The following is a 21,581-nucleotide window of genomic DNA, read 5'->3' as shown; positions in this document are numbered from 1 at the left end:
CTAGTTAGCACAGTGACAGCTCTCGAAGTTGTAGATAAACCTTGTGTCATACAATTTTGAACAATGTACGATTCACACGCTCACCTTTAGGTTGTGTTGCTGAGGTACGTGAAGACTTGACCGTTTGCTGCTGTGGTGAGAAGCTGTTTCTGAATGTTTGGTTGTGGCCAGAGGGTCATCAGCACTTCATCAGGCAACCACTGGGTTTCATCTGTGGAAGTACATCAAAATAAAAAATAAAAATAAAAGCTTTGAAATATACTGTATTTAGTGCAAACGGTGGCTCATTAAATTGCTCTTCATTCATTCATTTAATGGCTTAATCTTTGTTTTACCAGATCAAGTCTCTTCAAAACACAAGTGACCTGACCAATGTGAATTTACCATAGGAGGTAAAGTCAGTCAGCTTTAAATCATTCTGTCATGGCTTCCATGTGCAGAAGAGCTGAAAGGCTCAAGTGTCAGGTTATGTAGTTTTAAAGACCCAGATACAGACCATCCAAAGTAGGTTGAGAAGGTGATTTATTAAATGAAGAATAAACACAAACTTACAAAAACGGTGGGAATGCTGAGAACACACACTCAAAATGAGGGCAAAACAGGATGCAACAGGGAACGCTGGAACCAAAACAGGAGTACAGCAGATAATCCAAATACTCAAAGAATCAGGAGCAGAGACATTCAGAGTAAAACAGGACAAAGTGACAAAGACAGACGGGAGCACAGAGACTAAAAAGAACAAGGGAGGCGAGGGTGATTGAACGCAGGTGAAACGCATTACAGCAGAGCAGACAATCACTGGGCAAAGACAGGAAGTAGAGTAACCATGAGTAACACAAGGTAAGTTAATAATAATAATAACCATAACATCCAAATTAATGAGTCCAAACATAAGGTCCAAAAAGTGTTCAAACATAAATAACAAAAAGTCCAAACACAGTCCTGCAGAAAGGTTCAACCACAGCACAAAAGATCACTGATACAACTCACAGGTTAGAATCGAATAGAAAGAACAGAAAGACTGTGGTCTTGAAGGTTTCTCCGGTCTAGCAGAGGTCTATAAAAACATGTCTACAACAATGGATATTTGAACTCAATCAGATATTAATATTCAATGTAATGTTTTTTCTCTGGTGTTTCTTATAGGCCCTTGAATAACATGAGGAGGCAGATGAGGCTGGGCAAAAGTTACACTCTCTTGTACAAAGAAAGAAGCCGTGTCTGCACTGTATTTTCTCCTCAAGTAATCACCAAATCTTCTTCTTTCTCAAGAGCACAGCTCACATGTCCTCTAGCAGCACCTGCTGTAGATTGTTTGAAATTGCATAAATGAAAAATGTATACATTACACACCCATCCCCGGTGTTGACCATTTTTTGATTTGCTGCTCACTTGTAGTCCTGTAGTTCAGGAGGACCTGGCGTTGTGCTTTTTTCTCAACTTCATTTAGCAGCTGACTTGACAATTTAAGATTTATACAGACCATACAATGAGTTTTTAAAAACATGATCAAATATTATAGATTTAACTACAAAAAGGAGCTCACATTAATCCAATAATATAATATATAATAGTTGATTCACAGTGCACACTTTTTTTCCCCATTTCAAGCACTTTCATTTTTTAACACTTACACACTTCAATATAGGACTTTGGTCTGAATGGTTCCTACACACCAATGCTGACTAAACATAAACCCATATTTAAGTCCCACCTCAGGACAAGGATTTCACAAGATAAGACACCACTAAGAAAACTGTTCTTTGCTAAGAGTATTTATTTTTCTGTAAAACATCAAAAACAAAAAAATATTGAGAACAGCTACATTACTTTGTGGCTTATACAAGGCCACTCACAATAGGGTAAGTAAAGCAAAGATAAGATTCATAGCACAATCTCATCACACATTTGCATAATGTTAAATGATTCTTGTGTTTGACCTAAATCAAAATTCTCAATGTTTTCCTGTGTTAATTCAGCACCGTTAGAGCAATAAATGGTGTGACTGAAATCCTAAAAAACATAAATCAGCTAATTTTCAGTCTAAAACAAAAGCAGAGTAATTGTAATGTTTACAGTTCAAAGTTACATATAAAAGCATGTGGTGAAAGTACTTTTGCAGCACTACAATGTCCGCAAAAATACTGTAACAAAGTTAAATGTTTCCTATGACACTACAGCGTTTTATTACATAGCAGACAAATTATCTACAGTCACATGCATTGAAATACTTTCATTTTTTACATGATATCCATCTTGTAAATGTCTCTTGAAAAATTCATTTTTTGTCACTGTTCAAAAGCCACCAGTTCTTACGAATGAAAATGACGATTAAAAATTCCCAAACATACCAGATAATTATCAAAATGTTTCCTTATTGTTCTCAAAATGTGACAGCTTTGGGTAACATTACTTAAACTAATTTTGTCACATCACCTAATTATATGAGGAACAGTAAAACAATGGACTTTATTAATTGAGATGCTCCTGCTGGCCAGGCAATGACAGGTGCTGGCTAATACCCATTATAATGCAAATTATAATTGATATTGGTAGTCTTAAAATCCAATGATCAGAAAAAATTATCATAACGTCATTCAAAATGTTGTTTTCACAACCCAAGCCATCATGATGATCTAATCACCACAAGTCAAACTTTGACATGGTTCAAAGGTTCACTTACGTATTAAACTTCTGGACAAGCCTATTTTAATTATTTCACTGATCAGTATCACCCCTGATCAGAGTTTATATTTATTACAAAATATATATTTTTGGATTAATAATCATCACTTCCCTCGTCTTCCTCGTCATACTTCCTCTTGAGGGAGTGCTTCTTGTGCTTACCCCTGTGCCTCCGTTTACCAGAGAAGTCAGGGTTGGCGTCCCTTGTATGTAACTGCTCGTGCTTCTTCAGAAGCCCGGGGACGGAGAATCCCTTCCCACACGTGTCACACGTCCAGGGCTTCTTGCAAGTATGAGTCCTTTTGTGGACGTTGAGATGGGATGCCAGCTTATAGGTTTTTCCGCACACGTCGCAGCTGAAAGGTCGCTCGTTGGTGTGTAACCTGATGTGAACCTTCAGATTCCCGACCTGAGTAAAGGTCTTGTCACATATGGAGCACCGGTAGGGTCTCTCTCTGGTGTGGATCCTCAGGTGAACCCTCAGGCAATACTTACTGGAGAACTTCTTTTGGCAGATCGGGCATGGGATCTTAGCTTTGGGCACGTGGTCTTGCTGATGCCTCTTCAGGTCAGACAAGTAGACAAAGGTCTTGCCGCACTGGGAGCAGAGATACTGACGGTCGCCGATGTGGTAGCCCATGTGTCTCTTCAACAAGCTGGGGACGAGGAATCTCTTCCCACATCGCTCGCACATGTGAGGGCGATCTCTGGTGTGCCAGCGCTCGTGGTTCGACAGCTTGAAAGCCGTTGGGAAGCTTTTGCTGCAGTGCTTGCAGGGGAACGTCATCTGGCTTGTGTGGCACTCCATGTGTCTTTTGAAGTAGGTGGACTGCGTGAAGCCCTTGTTGCAGATGTTGCAGTAGAAGGGCTTTTGGCCGCTGTGGGCGAGCATGTGCTTCGTCAAGCTCTGCAGTTTGGTGAAACACTTGCCGCACTGGCCGCAAGCATAAGGACGCGCCGTGCTGTGGGTCTTCAGGTGGTTGTTGAGGAACGCCTGTGTTCGGAAGCTCTTGTTGCATGCTGTGCACACGAAAGGCTTCTCTCCTGTATGAATGCGCTCGTGGTCCATTAGCTTGGACTGATAAGGGAAGCTCTTATCGCATACGCTGCAGGTAAATCTGTCAGCTGGAGGCCTAATTTGCTTTTTTCTTCTCAAGCTTGGCTTCATGTCGTCACCTGCACTCAGACTGGGTGGAGGAAGTGGTGGCAAGGCTGGGAGTGAGAGCGAGTTAGTGGCAATCTGTGACACCCACTGATGCAATGTGACTCGCTGGGTCTGGGGTTTTTGGCCATCTTTAGCTCCTGCATTGCCCGCGTTCTGTAAGGTGGAGGTAGTTTTGATCGGCACTTGAACTACCCTGAAAGGGATTGACTTCAAGGGCGTACGCTGCAATTCTGGTTTCTCGAGTGTTGCCGTTGCTCCATCTTCTCCTCTGCTTTGTAGAGTTGTGGCAGACTGCTCCTGTGTAGAACTCTTCTCCAGCGCCAGATTCTCCGGCTGAGCTATTGTTGGGAGACTTGTTTCCTTTGCAGGACTGCCATCGTCCGCTTTATCACTGTATCGCCCTCTTTGCTGAGGTCTAGCGGCAGGGGTTGCTTGGCTGTCCGACTCATCTGACATCACTCCCAAGTCTTCGGTGTCACTGAGGGAGGCTGGGCTTGTTTCAGTGAGGGTGACCTCTAATCGTTTTGGTGATTCTGGAGGTGGAGGTGGTGGTGGTGGTGGTGTTGGTGGTTCTACTGGTTTGGGCCGGAAGGCAAGTGAAGAGAGTACACAGTCGCCCACTGATGATGAGATGGTAGCTGCACAACAAGAAAAGGCTTTGTAATTTTCTTTTTGACTGTATTTAATGATTTAAAGTATTCAACATATATTCACTGTCTCATCTATCTTGTAAACACAAAAGACTTCTGGTATAAACTGATAAATATGTCATTGTATAAGGTGGGGAGCAACGCTTTTTTTGTTTTTTTATTTTATCAGATCTTTATACAAAACCACCTAAAGCATACCTTTAATACTAAGGAGTCCTTTGGCCTGCTGGTGTAGGAGGAGAGTCTTCAGGTCCCCTGGTTCAGGGATAAAGCCTCCACACGCCTCCAGGACAGCAGGCTCAGATGAGATCATGGCACCAAGCTGAAGTTGAGAGGCAAGAAATGGAAGTAATGAATACCTTTGAGGTCCAGTTTTGATTGTAACTCTTAGGTTGGATCATACATTTCTGTTTCCACCGTCCGACATGAAATATCTTTGTTTAAAATGAACTCACATGGTTTCACCTCAGAAAACGTAAATATGTCTTAAATACAGTTTTCAAGGCCTTAAATGCCTCATGTCTGGAGTCAGTCCAGTCAAAGAGGCTTTATACTGAACTGTTGCACTTTATTATTCATTTAGCCTATTTCACCACTACCACTAAGTTGGTTTGATGCTACATTCCAACAAAAATTGGAAATGTCTAGAAAAGTCTGGAATTTAATTCAATGACTCTTTGCAGACACTTTGAAAATGTGTCCAGATATTGTAATGTGTGTTAAATGATTACAGTAATCAAAGTGACATTCTGTTTCTGTTTTGGTCTGTCAGTTAAGATCAACTACAAAACACCCATGGAGCTGGGAGGAAGTTCCTGCAATTCCTGTCTGTAGCCAGTAGCCCATCCTGCTGTGACTGCCCCAGAGTAAAGTAAAAATCCAGTGACAGTACATGTTCATACCTGCGACAGATTGGGAACAGGAAGAAGCTGTTCCAGCTTGCACACCAGGCCTGCAGTCAGAGCCTGAAGTGCTGTGTCAAACTTTGTGCCGTACTGAACAGGGAACACTTCCTGCAGAGAGAGGGATATGTATGAGTTTAACAGCACTGTGACATTAGAATTATGAGAGCAGAACACTTTGTACAAAATTCATGAATTTAATGTGTTATAGCTCTGCATGCACTGTGTTTTAAAGCAGCTGAATTATCTGTATAGTTTGAAAATTACTCAGACAATGGAACAAGTCTCAAATCTGACCAGGTGTGTGTGTTGTGCTGACAACATTAGAAGCAACACTAGGTTGTCATATTCAAGTACAGCCACAAAGCATCCGTTATCACATGAGCTGCAAGCCTGAATTTGAAATACTACAATGTGGATACCTGGAAGAAGCGCTTCTTTTCTGCAGGGTTTTTGAGCAGATTCTGGACCAGCACCATAAAGTTTGTTTGAGATTTCTCCACTTCTGAGTCCTTCTGTAACACAGGAAATACTAAAAGTCAGCTTTAATTATAGATTTTAATCTCTCATATGCACTTGAAGAGGGTGCTGTTTATGTTTCTCATCATTAAAAAGTTTTCATTCTTACCCCTGAAGATGCAGAGACCTTCAACTTATTTATGAGAGTTTGAATAGCTCGGGAATCTGGTGGGCCCTCTTTGTGAAGCAAATCCAAAATGATCTACAGCACAAGAAAAAGATTAAAGTCATCAGAAAAAAAAAAACTAGCAAAAAACAAATAGAGTGTAACTGCTGGGAGATATATCTCTGAAACACACTATCATCTAATTCTGCAAAATAAATGAGGCGTTCAATTTCATTGTAAGATAGAGAGAGTAAAGCCATAATGTTACATGCTGCTTTTGTTCTTGATGTGTGTGATTTGTAATAGGAAACATATGGAGTTCATCAACACAGTGTGGTGTGAGGATCCACTTTGATGTTCAGTAACCGTAAGAAACAAATCTGGAGGAATGAAGGCCATTTTAGAAGCCTGGAGAGCATGGAGCATCACAAGCTGAGTGTGATTGAGGCATGTGGTGTTTAAAGAAACTGTTTGATTGCTGGAGGGCTCCACTGGACAGCAGCCAAAGTATTGCTCTGTTCTTGTGCACGACACATTTTGACATTTGCAAGTATGGATCATTGATCGGTTTCATTTCTAGCCATTTAAGTGCACTGTTTAAATATCTGTTGCTTAAATAAAGTTAATTATATTGTTGGATGTTCACACACAAGAAATGAAACTCACCCTTGCTCTCAACCCCAACAAGAGCTGAGCAGTCTGCTTGAAACTCATCACCTCAGGAACAGTTTGCGTTACCATGGTCACAAACTCTTCCACTTTCACATACTGCTTCACATTTCGCTGCCGTATGACCTGCCATATGTACGAATATGTGAGCTGCAGAGGGGAAGCCATTAAGCGAAGGGAAGAAAGGGGAAGGGCACCTCCAACACCTGTAAAGAACATGAAGTCAACGTGAGTTTTAAAATAGTTATATTTATAAGTTAGCAAGAGTTAATTTTTTTAAATTTTTCATTATATGTAACAAAAACTAAGTATGTGTATTGATTTTAGACATCAGCACACCACACCTGGAAACCCTGTTATTAATAGTAGAAATGGTTTTCTTCTTCTAAGTACTTGTGCACTATGACAGATAGTAAGTTAACCTTAAATACCATGATCCCTATGATAGCTAAGCAGGGTAAGCTGGCTTACTTTAACTGTATTAACATGATGGGTGTGATGTGTATTTATGTTTTATTCTGCGTCTTTCAGTCCAAGCACAACCCTTTAGCAGGTGGAGACACAAGCTGCTGTAGGGGGCGGTGCAGTGCTATCGACATCGTTTGATCGCTGCAGATGGTTTGAAAGTGTGCACGTCTGCGTGTGCATGTGCAGTCGAGAAGAGAATGAGCGCGAAAACTGCAGCCGAGTTAGAGTTAACTTTAAGCAGACGAAGCAGGCAACACAGTATTACTTAGGGGAGTTATCGCAGTTCACATTACACGGTGGAACGGTCGACCAATGCATCCGGAAGATGGATGATTTAATTTGAAATCAAACCGCTTGGACAGTGCTCACTAAAGCTGCTTGTCTCGCTAACTACAACATTTAGCCCAAAAATAGTCGAACAGATTTAGATACATGCATGTTGACCACCTATTAAGAGCCAGCAGACTGCGTGCTGCTACAGATGGCACATGTTGCGTCTTATTTTCTGACCACCGTTCTCGGCGGCAGCTGCTGTTAGCTTGCTAACGCTAGCTTAGCAACTTACCTGTAGTATCTGAGCGTTTCTCCATTCTGTGTTCAAGATGTATCGCTAATTTATGAGTCAATCAATCGACTGCACCGAATAGGCTGAGAGTGTTGCAGCTTACCGCCAAATACAATTTTTAAAAGTATTTAACCGTCTTTCTCCCTGACGTCAAGCCAGGAAGAATAATGGCGACCGCTATGTAGCGGCTTTCCAAAACAAAAGTCTGAGTGTATCCGGCGGATGTTTCCATATAAAATAAAAGCACAATCTTTTCAAAAGTTCGAGTGAAGGAAAAAAACACAGAAAAGCAAAACGGCTTTTTGAGTTATGATTGTTAAAGTTTAGTTCGATTTTTAAAAATTATATTTTTTCGCCATTTTAGGTGCTGTGCTGTGTATATATATTTTTAATTTCTACATGTTTAAATTTTGTTTTAATAACACAAGACTGTAACGCCTTTCAACATAGTCAAATGTCCAATCAGAACAAAGGAGTTAAGTATGACAAATCCAGGTAAAAAGCATTGCTTCTGGTGACGCATGACAACCACAAACACAGTTTTATTATTAAAAATTTAATCACCAAAACATTTTTATTAATGCCACTACTATTTGTGCAATCAATAACCATTGTAATGAAAAAATTCTATCAGTGAATTTGTGTCTCTTTGAAATTACATCAAAGGTCAGGTAGGCCTGAGCAGATGACCTGACAATGCTCTTGTTGAACTCATGATCTCTGTTCAGTTCTGACATCCTTATAAATTACAAAGTCCAAATATTTCACTTCAAAGAGGCATTTTATTAAGTCCACATGTCTTTCAGAAGTTGAACTGTTTGCTGTGTTCCACTGTTTTTCCAACAATAATAACATGACCCTTTCTATATTTTATATTATTGACACATACTTACAAAATATACATATAACACTGTCAGTATCATTTTGCTCATAGAGAGTAGACAAAATAATGTTAACATTTCATAAAAGAGGAAAGTGACCAAATCACTGTTATCAACTGTTCCAAGTGTGGGTCATATGAATACCAATTAGCGAGTTATAAAACACCTGATAACACTTTGTCACTTTTATGTGAGTTTTCAAAATAATATCAGGAGGTAAACAGATAAAGATGGCAAACTCTTTGCCCATGTTGCAGGAGAAAGAAACAGAAATATTTAAAAGAAAGCCACAGAAATCAGGGAGGGAAAGAGAGAGGGGTGGGGGGTTGAGGGGGTTGGATGAATGTATCTATTGGCATCCAAGTAAATATAACCCACCGTTGTAGAAGTATTTGCCCTGATGATTTATGTACTTCAGAGTTACTTCACAGTGATATTGTATTTTCCCTGAGTGTTCACAGTATTTTGTCTACTTTCTTCACATTCTTGACTGGAATGAAAATCATTTAAAAAATACAATCTTGTGGAAAATGTTAATTCAATTTGGTAAGTGGTTTATCTTGTAACAAAATAACTTAAATATTTCACATACAGTACAAATACACACTTTCACAAAAAAAGAAAGAAAATCATATAAATTGGTCATTAAAATGAAAATAAACAACAGTATAATTTGTAGAGTTTGTCGCCAACAGGAAAACATTTTAATAAAGGTACATCTTTCCACATTTCATTGATTTGTTTTGGAAGTAAATCATTTGAATACAGAAAATTGTTATTGGAATACTAACCATCCTCTGTAGATGAGACTACATAGCCTGTGGTCTGGAAAGATTCTTTGCCTGTTGATTCATAGGGATCTGCCGACATCAGTCGTGTTTGAAACTGGCATTTCCTCCAGCCTACGGCCAGTTCTTTTGTGACGAGAACAAGCCCTCCTTATGCTTCTCGCTGAGCTCATCCGTCCATCCATCTATCTATCCCTATCTCCCTCACTTTCTGTCATCCTGCCTGTCCTGTCTCTCGCTCCCTCTCCCTGACACATACAGTACTATAGCACTCACACTCGGGGAGTCATGTTCTCATGACTGAACATGATTGACTCAGTGAATAAGGCATTAAAAACTCTAACACACTCACTGTGGCTGAGCAGCAGCTATAGATCATTGGGCAACAGCTTTGAGATACAATGACGGGATTGAAAGTGCCTCTGGCAATGGCTATCTGCCATCTGGTCAGATCTTTGATACACAAAGTAGGGCGCTTGTTGAACTGCTCAGCGTGTTGTTTGTGACTAGCAGCTTTGCAATTTGTGACAGATCACAGATCATAATAATGTCAACAAGTACAAGACAAGCTGCTGTTGCGTTTCAGTTGTTTTTTTAAAGATGGTATTGGTAGGAATGTACCTCTTGGCATACGCATTTAAGCAGAAGTCAGAATACAGGAGCAGGATGGGACTCAGTGTCTTAACTGTTAATTCGACAGCAGTGAAATAACAGTCTCTATGACCACCAGGACAGAGCCAACAAGCTGATGACAGGAGTCCCATCTCAGAATGAACTGACGTCCTCCAAACAGTGTGATATCATTTTGATCTGTGGCTCCAGCGATGGAACCAGTACAGAGTAACAGGGATAAAACAAAATAAATCAACGTGGTGTGCTCAGAACAGGCCAGCCACATGCTGTTAAACGCTGGCCAAGGCGAGACAATTAAAGTACTTCACCAGCCATTTTGGCAGATAACCAGCCATTGTGTTGAGAGATCTTCCTCTGGTATGAAAAGAAATCTCTTTGGATGGTTAAGTGTTAGAAATGCCTGGGGAATTTTTTGATACACCCATCTTCACAGCAGGTGAGTTTTCTCTCATAGCTCAAGCCCATGCACTCGGATGAGTGAAAGCAGAGTGTCAGACCACACTCGCTTATCCAGCAGGCTCCTGCCAATAACCGAACAACCTGGAGAGCGAGTTGTTAAACTGCTGTCTGAAATATCCTTCTCCTCTTTATTAATTGCGCTTCATCCACTTTCATGTTCAGGGATCGCCTCCCCCACTGGCTGAGTGTCAGCAGCGTGGGTGAGTGTTTGAAGTGGGATGGAGACAGACACACTTGGGATCATGTCAGAAGGTGCCATTTGGTTATTTTCAGTGTAGCACACTGGTAAACGCCTGCCAGACTTGACCTAAAAATGAAAAAAGGAAAGATAGAAAATCACTCTGACAGCGTGAACAGTATTCTTCTATCCTGTTTTCTATGATGTTCAAATGACAGATAATAAATCTCCAATGCAAACATCAATACATTAGGTAATAACGGGGCTTCAAAGTACCACTGAATATTTGATGAGCAGTTCTTAACTTTACAAGAATTGCCTTCCTGGAAGTGCTCACTAAAATGAGGGCACATTATCATGCAGGCTTTATAAGACTGACCCACAGAAACCAAAAGGCACAAGGGTCAATGTAGTTGATGGAAAATTTAGCGCCAAGGATATTTTTTCTTTCATGGAGGCTTATCGGATTGTATAATATTAAAAAGGAGGCAAACCACTATAATATGAGGTATGTACAGTTTATGATATATACCCAGGATAGCATCCTCTCTAAATAATTAATTATGAAATGGCTCCCAGCAGAATATTTCATCCCTGAAGAGGCGGAAGCATGAAGAACGTGCTGAAAATTGCTAGCAATAAAAAGTGCTCATTGTGGTATAGAAACCATTCATGCTTTCTGAGTTTGACATTATTGACCTTTTATGCATATGTGCAATTATCGGCCTGAATAGTGCGATAATTGTGTTACAAAACTCGCAGTAAAACACAGCTTTTATTTATTTTATTTTTTATGCTTGAACTGTATTTTAAAAACACTACAGCCATGCTAGCAACACTGTGAGGCAGTAGTGCTTTGAGATAAATGCTAACACTCTCGCAATGACAATGCTATCTTTTCTTAGCATTTTCTAACTAGCAATAAACACCAAGTACAGCTGAGACTGATGTGAGCGTCATTAGTTTTGCAGGTATTCGGTCATAAAGCAAAGATATTGGACAAACTAAAATTTAACCGAGTGATCGCATTTGCTAAAGGTTCAGTGACTGTTTTTTTTTTTTTTCATGTTGCAAAAAAAATTACCATTACCTTTGGTTTGTTAAAGATCTTAAAGAGTTAAGGTGAAAATTCATGCACTTACCAGCCACACTATAAGAACAACACAAGCTGTGAAGGGGATGAGAACCAGAAGCAAGGGCGTTCTCTTTGACCAGCTGTGTCTACGTCCGTCCTCCTGATTCCCTGGAGGGATGAAAATTTTGGGAAATTTTATTGAATACAGTTACAGTTACACAGAAATCTGATAGTGGATAGTCCAATCCCCTTGATGTTTAATTATTGAGCCAGTTAAGAGGATTCTGGTGGGACTCAGGCTTAGTCACAGGCATATGCAGAGTAATTTCAGTTTGCTTCCCTTTTTGAGATATCAAGTGGCATAAAAGGCTTTCCCAAGTACTAGCTGCATGAAACTTACTTTTAATGCAGCTTTTGATCATATAGTCCCTTTAACAACATGTCATTTTCTGTGTGTTCAAGGTCACATATGTTTCCTGTCCACAGCTGTGAGGCCTTGACCCCAAATCAATATCTTCCCACTAATATGCTACTAAGCCGCTCTAGCTTGTGAGGCATCCATTCAAAATCAAAAAATGTAAATGTAAATGAATGACGTACCTGGTGTTGGATTAAGGCATGGTGGCGGCTTGCATGAGAAGCCGGATGTTTCTTGAGCGGCAGCATGTAAGACGTCTTTGATGTAGTCAAAGTAAAGACCAGACATTAAGCTTCTTTCCTGGTAGTGACACTGGAAGACTTGCATCGCTGTTTCCTGGGGGATCAGACAACAAGCAATCCTGAAATAACTCAATTATGTGATTAAATGTGCAAAACAGTCACTGAATGTCCAAAATATTGCATACTCATGCCTAGAACTGAGCTGCATTTGCACAATCCGTGTTTCAGATTTGTCCTGCTACTTGCTGGCTTGCATTCAAATACTGTTTGCACGCAGGCAGAAGATTACTTACAGATTACCTACCAGTTCCTCATGTTCATAGGTGAAGCGTAAACTCTTCAGCATTGCAATGAAGACAATTATGTTTTCTTTGTTGGAGGAGATGGCACCAAACATATTAGCCAGCTTCCGAAGACTTTGCTCTAATGGATAGATATTTAATACCACCCAGCAAGTGCCAGCCTGGAGATGCAGGTATAAAAACGATCAGCATCTTTTGTTCAATATTATAGTGTCTCTATCTCTATTTGACTGTTTCACATTATGTCTGTCTTCACAGATTTATACCTACCACTTCTTTGGGAATGTAACTAACAGGAATTTCATAATCAGAAGGGATATTCTGCTTCTACAATGGAGAGAATGAAAGAGAGAGAAATATTTTTACAATGTAATATCAGCAATAGAAGAGTCTCATAGTGACATTTTCTTAACATACAGCACATATACACAAACTCAGGGATCATATGACAGCAAAATATACTGTGCCTGTGCCTGCATTCGTGTCTGTAGCAACTCAGTAATCTCACCAATAATGACAGCTTGCTCACATCATCAGTTATCGGTGTCCCAAATTTTCCAGAGCAGAGATTCAAACTTGTGAACAGACTCAAGAGGAGACAAGGTGCTTTCAAAATCTGAAGGACAGAAAAATGTAAAGGCACATAAACATCACACAGTGTGTTTACACATCAGGCAAAGTCGACCGTATTCATAACCGTGTTATCACAGGAAGACGTTGTGTACTGAGCATTAATTCAGCGTAACACCAATTCACGTTAATCTAGTTCTATGTTCACACCTGTAAGTTGACCAGTGAAACCACACTGACACCCACAGTGCCTTGCTAAAGGGTTCCATGATTGTATTTTTTGTATACAGCACAATCACTTTCCCCACCCTGGCAGGAGTGAGGGTCCAGATGCGTTTCCTAAGCATACAGGCTGCTAAAAAACATCTTTCCATAAAATGGTGTGGCAGATAATGTGTTCATATCTCAAATAAATATTTTCTATTGAAGTTACTGAGTTAATCCTTTGATCATCTTTGTGTCTTTAATGTGTTGCAAAAGGAATAGACGAGGGTCCTGCTGGGGAAAAATTGCAAAATTAATCTGTCAGTCAATGTGTGCATCAGTTCCAATTAAAACATTATATTTGCCATATATTCATTAAGAAACAAGTGACTACAAAACATTAGAAGCATTTACAAGTGCACAGTTCATACAGTAATGCATGTTATATTTTTCTTCTTCTTAATAGAGCATTCAGTTTATAGTATAGTGCTTTTACTCAGTTACCAAGGACTGCTTGAGTGCTTGAATTTCTTCATATTAGTTTTCCATTAGTCTTCACATTGGTTTGATCTTACATTTCCCAAATGCTGAATATCAAATTTCCTCCATTAGCCACTCAGTAATATCACCAAAACAGAGCTGCAATTATTGGTCAATTAATCGATAACATCAAACAGATCGCTTCTGGTCATTTTCTAAGCAAAAATGTTAAATATTCTCTGGTTCCTGTTTCTTTCACATTTTGTTTTTTGTCAATATATGACAGGTAATTGAATATGTTTAAAAAAACTATTATTAAATGGACAAAACAAGCAAACTGAAGACATCACCCTGGCCAATCACAAATTGTTAATTGATTTTTTTTCCACATTTACAAAACCCCCATAAACGACTAAACTAGGAAATGCTCAGTCGACAATCAAAGATGAAAAAATATGAACTATTAAGACAATGGATGCATTTTACCTCTTTTATCGTAATAACTACCACATCATTACACCACAGGACCAAATGCACAGCAGTGATAAGCAACTAAGAACACTTAGTTACAACCACCAGCTGTAATGACTTTTAAAAAGTCAAGATTTTGAATCAAAAATGTACAATGACCTGATGAATGTATCTGATGAATGCTGAGACTTCAAAGTTGCCAGTGTGACAGGCAGGAATGTGTTTGCCTCAGAGGAATTTTCACTCTCGTAGAATATTTTCCAGCAGCAGAATGAAGGAAACATGCGGTTGGATTTCTAGGGGGGAGCACGTGCTAATCTTCTCCATTCAATATATTGAGTGAAAGCAAATTGTGTCCATGTGTCCTTTCACTTTACCCCTAATTTTTTAAAATGGTACGGCACCAGCAGTGTATGAAGCAGTTACTGTATACCTCTCAATGCATTAAAATATAAAGAATTCTTCATAATGATTACTTTTATTTTGATACTGAACTCAATTTGAAATACTACAGGATTCATTAATTGTAGTATTATTCTGTTAGGTAAGAATTAGTGTATTTTTTCATTATTTGGAAAATGACAGTTGGTAGTTTATATTATAGTAGCATAAACAGTATATAGTATATATTTATTAAGTGTATAGTACAGCTGATAAAGCACAAATAACATACCAAAAAATTTGAAAATTATTAATATAAATACAAATATTCTGCTTTTAGCAGAGGACAACACAAGTGGGGATTTAGCATAGGGAATAGCTGCCTCAGTACACACTTTTACAACACACAATCAGACCAACTATATGTGTAAACAAACATACAAATAAAATTGTATTACTTACTTTTTTCCTCATATGGAGCAAGAATCTGTGGTTGCTCAAATCCAGCGCATGAAATTCAGTGTTTTCAGTTCAAAGACAAGAGCTCATCTGTGTGTGTGTGTGTGTGTGTGTGTGTGTGTATGTGTGTGTGTGTGTGTGTGTGTGTGTCACGGCTAAGCGTGTAGTGAAACTCGAGGATGGGCTGGCAGTCTGCTTTCACTCCAGACAGATTGGTGAAGTCTTTTGACGTGGTGGAGAGGCCGCCTACAGGCTGAGTCACTGTGTCACACATTGACGCTGTCTGAGAGTTTTTCCATAAACTCCCACGTATCAATTTGTTCGTCAGGAGAAAGTGGGCGCTTGTTCTCTTGAGGGAATATTTCGCTTAGAATATGTCAAGGTTATTCCCCAAGCTGTTGTTTGGAGAGTGAAAATGAAACGCTAAGAGGTCTATGTTATGTGGAGGGTTTTGGCCCCAAAACTGAGGGTAGCTCAGATATTCAACCACCCTCTTTGTTCCATTATTCTATTATTTTTAGATATTGTAATCTATTTGGATTTATTATTTTTTATTATTTGGTCCATGTTTTGGCTCAAAGATAAAATACTGCTAATTTTGGATTGCTTGAGTGTGTGTGTAGATGTGCAGAAGTTTAGTTGCATAATCTTCTCATGACTTACACTGATGAAGTGAATCCATGAAAAAGCTATTATCCGTAATTGATTTCCATTATCAAATCAATACCAGTCACAAGGGAAACATTTAGGAAATACAGAGGAGCAGATGTTAGTAGAGACATGCTCTGCAAATGAAGTGTGACTGGTACGCACAAACATCTAACCTGTGTGTTGTTTACATGTGGTGAAATGACCCCATTTGAACAAAGTCACAGCTGTAGCAATCAGGGAAGGAATACTTTGTTCAGGGGAGTTGGAAGTGAAAACGTGACAGACACTGAGCTGAGTCAGGTCGTCTAAAGCAGGTCACATCTAAATATAACCCAGACAGATCAGGACCCCGCAAAACAAAAACACAACGGGCTGCGAGCTACGAGCGCTCAAGGACACACACACTCAGATCAACAGGTGAGATAAAAGAATATGACTAACATGAAATGAAATGAAATGAAATTTGCAGTATCCTATCAGATGTGACAGATTTATACTAATCTACTCACATGTGATTTCAAGCATGAAGGGTGCCTGCAGCTCTTCACTGATAAATATGTTGCATGCCTGCAGCACTGGACAAAGCACAAACTACAGACAGATGTTACCTGCACGTGTAACACAACTCTGTTTTATGACAACAAATCAGCTACACTAGTGTTTAAATGGAAAAGCATGCAGACCCATGCTTACCATTTTACCCTTCATGTAGAAATGGATGACTTTGACCAGGAAGGCATAAATGAGGAACTGATTGAGTTTGCCATTCGAGAGAGCATTCAAGATGCCCACAAGCCGACATCTTCATTACAGAGAAACAGGTATGAAGGTCCATATAGTCTATATGTCATTGTCTACCTAACAGTTTGTTGATGTGGTTGTGAACAGTTTTCAAAAGATGTGTAGATTCAAAATTCACAGGAAATCTCACAGGAAACAATTCAGGTGAAATCAACCCAAACACTGTTATGAAGCTGTATAAACGTTTCCAGTGTAAAATCTTTAATTTGACCCACTAATCTGCTCTCGCTCATTAGGAAAGAACCAAACAGTGAAGCCTTTATGAAGATAATGTCAGCCATTCACAAAGGTAAGGTTCCTGTTTAACTCAGAGTCACCTGCAAATAAACATAAACGTTTGATGTTGTGTGTTGTCGTGGGTGTCGGTGCATGAATCGCTGTTGTCCACGAATATTACAAATATGTTCCAGTGTGTGTTCCTGTATGGGTCTTGGTTTGGTCTCCACAGGTGACATGTATGCGCTCCGGGAGCTGTCAGCTTGTGTGTCTGCATTCAGAGAGAGCGACAACAGGGGCCGGCTGCCTCTGCACGCAGCAGCTGTACAGCCACAGCGGGAGATCCTGCATGTGGTACTGCAGGGTGAGAGCTCAGTGCAACAGGCTGGATGTAAAGTGTAAAAGGAAAGAGCAACTAGCATCTGCAATGTGAGATAGACCACTCAGATAGATGTAAGAGGTAGAGTGTGTATGAGTCCAACCTTAACAGACTCTTAATGGTGTGTTTTGTAGCGATGTCGACATCCACAGACCTGACCCTGGAGGAGCACACGGAGGATGGCGACACGGCTCTGACTCTGGCAGTGGAGGCCGGCTTGGTGGAAAATGTCAGCATGCTGCTGCAGCACACAGCTTCACCACACAACACCAACAGCAGGAACGAGTCTCCTCTGCTCATTGGTAGCACACACACAAACACAGTCAAAATCACAGTCAGTTACTTACTCACTGACCCTAATTAACAACCTATTCCTAAACAGAATTATTACCACTCTACAAACTTGTATTGTGACTAATAAAAATGTATAGAGTAAGTCATTAGTAAACCCTTTACAAATTATTAAAATGTTCTATATTTACTTTATCAAATGTTAGCAAGCTAACACCCTAAACTAAGATGGTGAACGTTAGCTATACCTGCTTAACATCAGCATTGTGAGCATGTTAGCATGTTGACATTAGCATTTAGCTCAAACCACCTCTGTACCAAAGTACAGCCTCACAGAGATGCTAGCATGGCTGTAGAAACATCGACAACTGCTGAAATTATTAGCCTAACAAAGTTTTTCTTCATAAATCCTTCATTTTTATGTTTTTTTTTAACATGTCGTTTTGTTTTTTCTACATTTTGTAGCTGTGAGACAGAGCTCATATGATATGGTTTTATCCCTCATCATGGGTGGGGCCTTTGTGGAGCAAGTGTGTCTCACTAAGTGGACGGCCACCCATGAAGCTGCAAAGGTGAACAGTATGGCATTGTTAGTGGCTAAAGCATCAGTGAATCAGAGCACAACGTCCAGGCTAAATTTAACAACTCCTCCTGTCTTCTTCTCTTCCATCATTCTTCCCTGGTTTATTTCCCTGCTTACACCAGGTGGGTTGTCCAGCTATTCTCATGCTGCTGCTTCGACATGGAGCCAAAGTGACTTCTCAAGACAGACACGGGGTGACACCTCTGGGGATTGCAGCTGAATATGGCAACACTGAAGCTTTGGACATTCTCATACAGCATGGTAAAACGCTCAAAAAGCCACAAAGAACGCGCTGGGTGTACAGCGTACAATGCTATAACACCACATTACAATTTCTCCCGCTCATCAGATTGTGTTGTATTGTCCCTTTCCTCCACTAGGTGGTGATGTGAACGCCCAGGCCAGCAATGGAGACACAGTCCTGTATGATGCATCCGGATCTGGAAACTTGGACTGTATCAAGCTGCTCCTGCAGCATGAAGCCAACCCAAATGTGGCCAGCTATGCCTCCGAGCTGCCCATCCACAGAGCTGCATATGAAGGACACATACTGCGAGTTAACCTTTATTTTCTGAAGCCGTGTGACTGTGCACTGACCAAAAGAACAGCCGTCATACTGACACACTAGATATGGCAGTATTCTCATGTCAAAAGCTTAACAAAGTCAAGAAATCCTGAGAAAAAGAAATTGCTCAGGACAAATTAACATTCTTTTCCTCCTATTTTGTGGCTGATCTGATCAAACTGTCGGCTAAAACATGCCTCTCTCTCTCCAACTCACAGCTCTGCAATGCTTTCACTGTAGTTGTTTCCACAAAGAGCCTTCTGTTTATCGCTGTTTGTCAGTTCCATCACTGAATAACACAGTAGCTCAAACCACAATCTAATGAACATTTTTCTCTATGTCCTGTTTTCTTCTTCTAGCATTTGTTTTTCACTGTTTCTGTCCCTCACTCTCTTCCTGTTTGCCCCCCCTCCCTCACTGCAGAGCCCTGAGGACTCTCATCCCCATCACCACAAAGAGAGCTATCCGTCTCTCAGGCCACAGTCCGGTGCACTCAGCAGCTGACGGGGGGCAGGTTGAATGTCTGGACCTGCTTATACAGAAAGGATATGATGTCAATGCTCTGCTGCATGCACACATCTCTGGTAGGACTCAGCTGGATGCACATACACATCTGTACAGGGGGCTTTGGCATAACACCTGGATCAAACACTCAACTCAGGCATTTTATTGCCTGAGTTCAGTACATTTTATTGTGAGTGGAGGCAATAAATCACAGTCTTAACACTCACACACATATGCTTGCTCAAGCATATGTATTTTGAACCTTGACATAAAGACTTCACTTGTCTTAGACCGTGGAGTGTCCCTGAACAAACCACTGTAGCAAATAAGCTAAAGCTACATTCAAACCACTGGCATTGTCCTTCAAGTGTGAACAACATGACAAAAGTGCAACATCAATGACTTTCTCACAAAAAAAAAATTTCTGTTCAATATTGTACTTGCAACAATAAATTTGATTCATAATCTTTTTTTGCAGTAGCTTTAAGCAACTTGTCCACTGATCTTTTGTAAATCTTGTGACAGAGACCTACGGGGACCTCAGGAAGACTCCCCTGTACTTTGCTGTTTCCAACGGCGACATGACCTGTACTGAGATGTTGCTGGCAGCTGGAGCGAGAACTGACCTGGACCCGCTACGATGCATCCTGGTCGCTGTACGAGCTGAGAGGTGAATGGCGTACACATATTTAAGTGTGTGTTTCTTCATTCATAAAAGAAAAAAAAACGTGGTGGTGGTAAGGTTGTGCTGCAGTAACCTTTGACCTTTGAGTTCAGGTATGAGCTGGTGCAGCTGCTGCTGTCCTATGGAGCAGAGGTGAACTGTTACTTCAGAGTGATCAGTAACACAGCGTTCCCCACAGCCCTACAGTACTGCCTCAGGGACCATGTCATGATGCGTCTGCTGCTCAACAGTGGATATCAAGCTTACAAGTACATATATCTACTGTAAAATTAAAAGAGCACGAAGATTTAATAATTTCATTAACATAGTAACACAGGTCCGACTTTTTTTTTCTTCAAATTTCATGTCTGCAACACTGTTTCTGCTAGGTGTTTCCAGTGTTGCCACGGTAATGGTGAAGAAATGGATAGTACCTGGACTGACCTCCATAACCAAGCCTACCAAATTTACTGTCAACCTGACATCATCACAGTAAGAGCTGATACATACAGACGCATGTCCTCATCATGTCATTCAGCCAGTCAACTAATAAATGAGCCAATACAATAAATCACATCCCTGATTATTTCTCTCTCTCAGTTCTGTGAGTTTGTGTCAGTGTCGTGGTTGGCACATCTGGTGGGCAATGTGGTGAGGATGCTCCTGGACTATGTCAGCCATGTTGGCCTCTGTCCCAACCTTACCCGCATCCTGGAGAGGAGGCCAGAGTGGGATGAGATTTCTGACATACTGAGTAAAACTTCCCTTTGTTTTGGGTAGAAATAAAAAAAAAAACATGAGGTCAAGGCGGGGTTAAGCTTGCCTTAACATACAACTCGTCTGTCTGTTTGTGTCCCCCCAGGCAAGCCACGGTCTCTGCAGCACTTATGTCGACTGGTAATCAGAGGTCACATGAGCCTCAGGACACTGAATGACCCTGAAGCCATGGCGGCTGTAACTTTTCCTCCAAGACTGAAGCACTACCTGACCTACAGAGAGTACGACATCTACAGTGACCTCTCCTCTACGTGAAACCCATTATTATACCTGTATGGCTAAAACACTCATAATGAAAAAGCACTCTTAATTATTTGCTAGCTGGAATATACTTTTTATTATGTGTTGTAAAATAAATGTATTTAGAACGGGAACATTTCCTCACAGGTTCAAATAGTTAGAATCTGTCTTTTCTTTAGGGATCTACCTGTTTAGTATGAACATGTCCTATCCTTTGTCTACATTAAATTTGGGACAGTCAGCTATGAAATCCATCCTTGTTTACCCCTGAACAGATGCAGTATATTATAGCTTGGATGAAAACAGTCAACAGTTGTGTGTTCTTTTGTTCACTTTGTGTATTATCAATATTGGGTATGAAAAAAAAAAAAAAACAGTATTGTTACTTAAATATAACATGAATTCATTAGAATATATTTGAATGTATTTTGTAATAATAAAAAAAAAGTTCAAGTTTTGCAACCTTGGGATGTTTTGAATCCTAATGCAGTGATGTGTATCCTGGAGATTACTGACTAAAGCTGGATTCACGAAAGCAGTGACCTGTTTTCATTCTGTATGCGTGTTAATACAACTATCCTGTACTGGGTTGGAGTACGACTGTTACTCGTCACTCAACAGCCCATGAGGACAAACAAGT

At 40.3% G+C, this 21,581-nt stretch overlaps 3 protein-coding genes across 4 annotated transcripts; 1 reads left to right on the top strand and 2 right to left on the bottom strand.

Moving 5' to 3' along the window:
- Nucleotides 1-1,757: 1,757 nt before the first annotated feature.
- Nucleotides 1,758-7,911, bottom strand: si:dkey-14d8.1 (zinc finger protein 135). The gene is made up of 7 exons (XM_056368183.1): nucleotides 7,730-7,911; nucleotides 6,694-6,902; nucleotides 6,031-6,123; nucleotides 5,825-5,917; nucleotides 5,403-5,513; nucleotides 4,699-4,822; nucleotides 1,758-4,488 (listed from the first exon to the last, which is right to left on the bottom strand). Exons 1-7 carry the CDS (start codon nucleotides 7,752-7,754, stop codon nucleotides 2,780-2,782), a joined length of 2,364 nt encoding a protein of 787 aa, XP_056224158.1. The 5' UTR covers nucleotides 7,755-7,911; the 3' UTR covers nucleotides 1,758-2,779.
- A 344-nt stretch (nucleotides 7,912-8,255) lies between these two features.
- LOC130163194 (uncharacterized) lies at nucleotides 8,256-15,574 on the bottom strand. Of its 2 annotated transcripts, none has more exons than XM_056367131.1 (7): nucleotides 15,274-15,574; nucleotides 13,235-13,321; nucleotides 12,976-13,032; nucleotides 12,708-12,866; nucleotides 12,344-12,497; nucleotides 11,811-11,911; nucleotides 8,256-10,797 (listed from the first exon to the last, which is right to left on the bottom strand). In XM_056367131.1, exons 1-7 carry the CDS (start codon nucleotides 15,283-15,285, stop codon nucleotides 10,633-10,635), a joined length of 735 nt encoding a protein of 244 aa, XP_056223106.1. In that variant the 5' UTR covers nucleotides 15,286-15,574; the 3' UTR covers nucleotides 8,256-10,632. The 2 variants fall into 2 exon arrangements, with proteins under 2 accessions (XP_056223106.1, XP_056223105.1); XM_056367130.1 differs by having other exon boundaries at nucleotides 13,214-13,321; nucleotides 15,274-15,571.
- A 693-nt stretch (nucleotides 15,575-16,267) lies between these two features.
- Nucleotides 16,268-21,251, top strand: asb15b (ankyrin repeat and SOCS box containing 15b). The gene is made up of 14 exons (XM_056367853.1): nucleotides 16,268-16,338; nucleotides 16,634-16,742; nucleotides 16,959-17,011; nucleotides 17,171-17,302; nucleotides 17,452-17,619; nucleotides 18,074-18,180; nucleotides 18,314-18,452; nucleotides 18,572-18,743; nucleotides 19,180-19,340; nucleotides 19,786-19,930; nucleotides 20,038-20,193; nucleotides 20,314-20,416; nucleotides 20,525-20,678; nucleotides 20,787-21,251. Exons 2-14 carry the CDS (start codon nucleotides 16,636-16,638, stop codon nucleotides 20,954-20,956), a joined length of 1,767 nt encoding a protein of 588 aa, XP_056223828.1. The 5' UTR covers nucleotides 16,268-16,338; nucleotides 16,634-16,635; the 3' UTR covers nucleotides 20,957-21,251.
- Nucleotides 21,252-21,581: the final 330 nt, after the last annotated feature.

Source organism: Seriola aureovittata, chromosome 22 (assembly GCF_021018895.1).
Source record: "Seriola aureovittata isolate HTS-2021-v1 ecotype China chromosome 22, ASM2101889v1, whole genome shotgun sequence".
NCBI classification, from domain to species: Eukaryota; Metazoa; Chordata; class Actinopteri; order Carangiformes; family Carangidae; genus Seriola; species Seriola aureovittata.
This window is presented reverse-complemented; position numbering and strand designations above follow the sequence as displayed.

Coding starts and splice junctions, on each gene's coding strand:
- si:dkey-14d8.1 (XM_056368183.1), bottom strand. CDS start 7,754: ATGGAGAAACGCTCAGATACTACAG. Junction 6,903..7,729: donor GAAACGCTCAGATACTACAG/GTAAGTTGCTAA, acceptor TGTTCTTTACAG/GTGTTGGAGGTGCCCTTCCC. Junction 4,823..5,402: donor CTGTTCCCAATCTGTCGCAG/GTATGAACATGT, acceptor TCTCAACTTCAG/CTTGGTGCCATGATCTCATC.
- LOC130163194 (XM_056367130.1), bottom strand. Junction 12,867..12,975: donor GTTACATTCCCAAAGAAGTG/GTAGGTATAAAT, acceptor CTGCATCTCCAG/GCTGGCACTTGCTGGGTGGT. Junction 12,498..12,707: donor CCTATGAACATGAGGAACTG/GTAGGTAATCTG, acceptor CTGATCCCCCAG/GAAACAGCGATGCAAGTCTT.
- asb15b (XM_056367853.1), top strand. CDS start 16,636: ATGGATGACTTTGACCAGGAAGGCATAAATGAGGAACTGATTGAGTTT. Junction 18,453..18,571: donor GGACATTCTCATACAGCATG/GTAAAACGCTCA, acceptor TTCCTCCACTAG/GTGGTGATGTGAACGCCCAG. Junction 20,417..20,524: donor GTCAACCTGACATCATCACA/GTAAGAGCTGAT, acceptor TCTCTCTCTCAG/TTCTGTGAGTTTGTGTCAGT.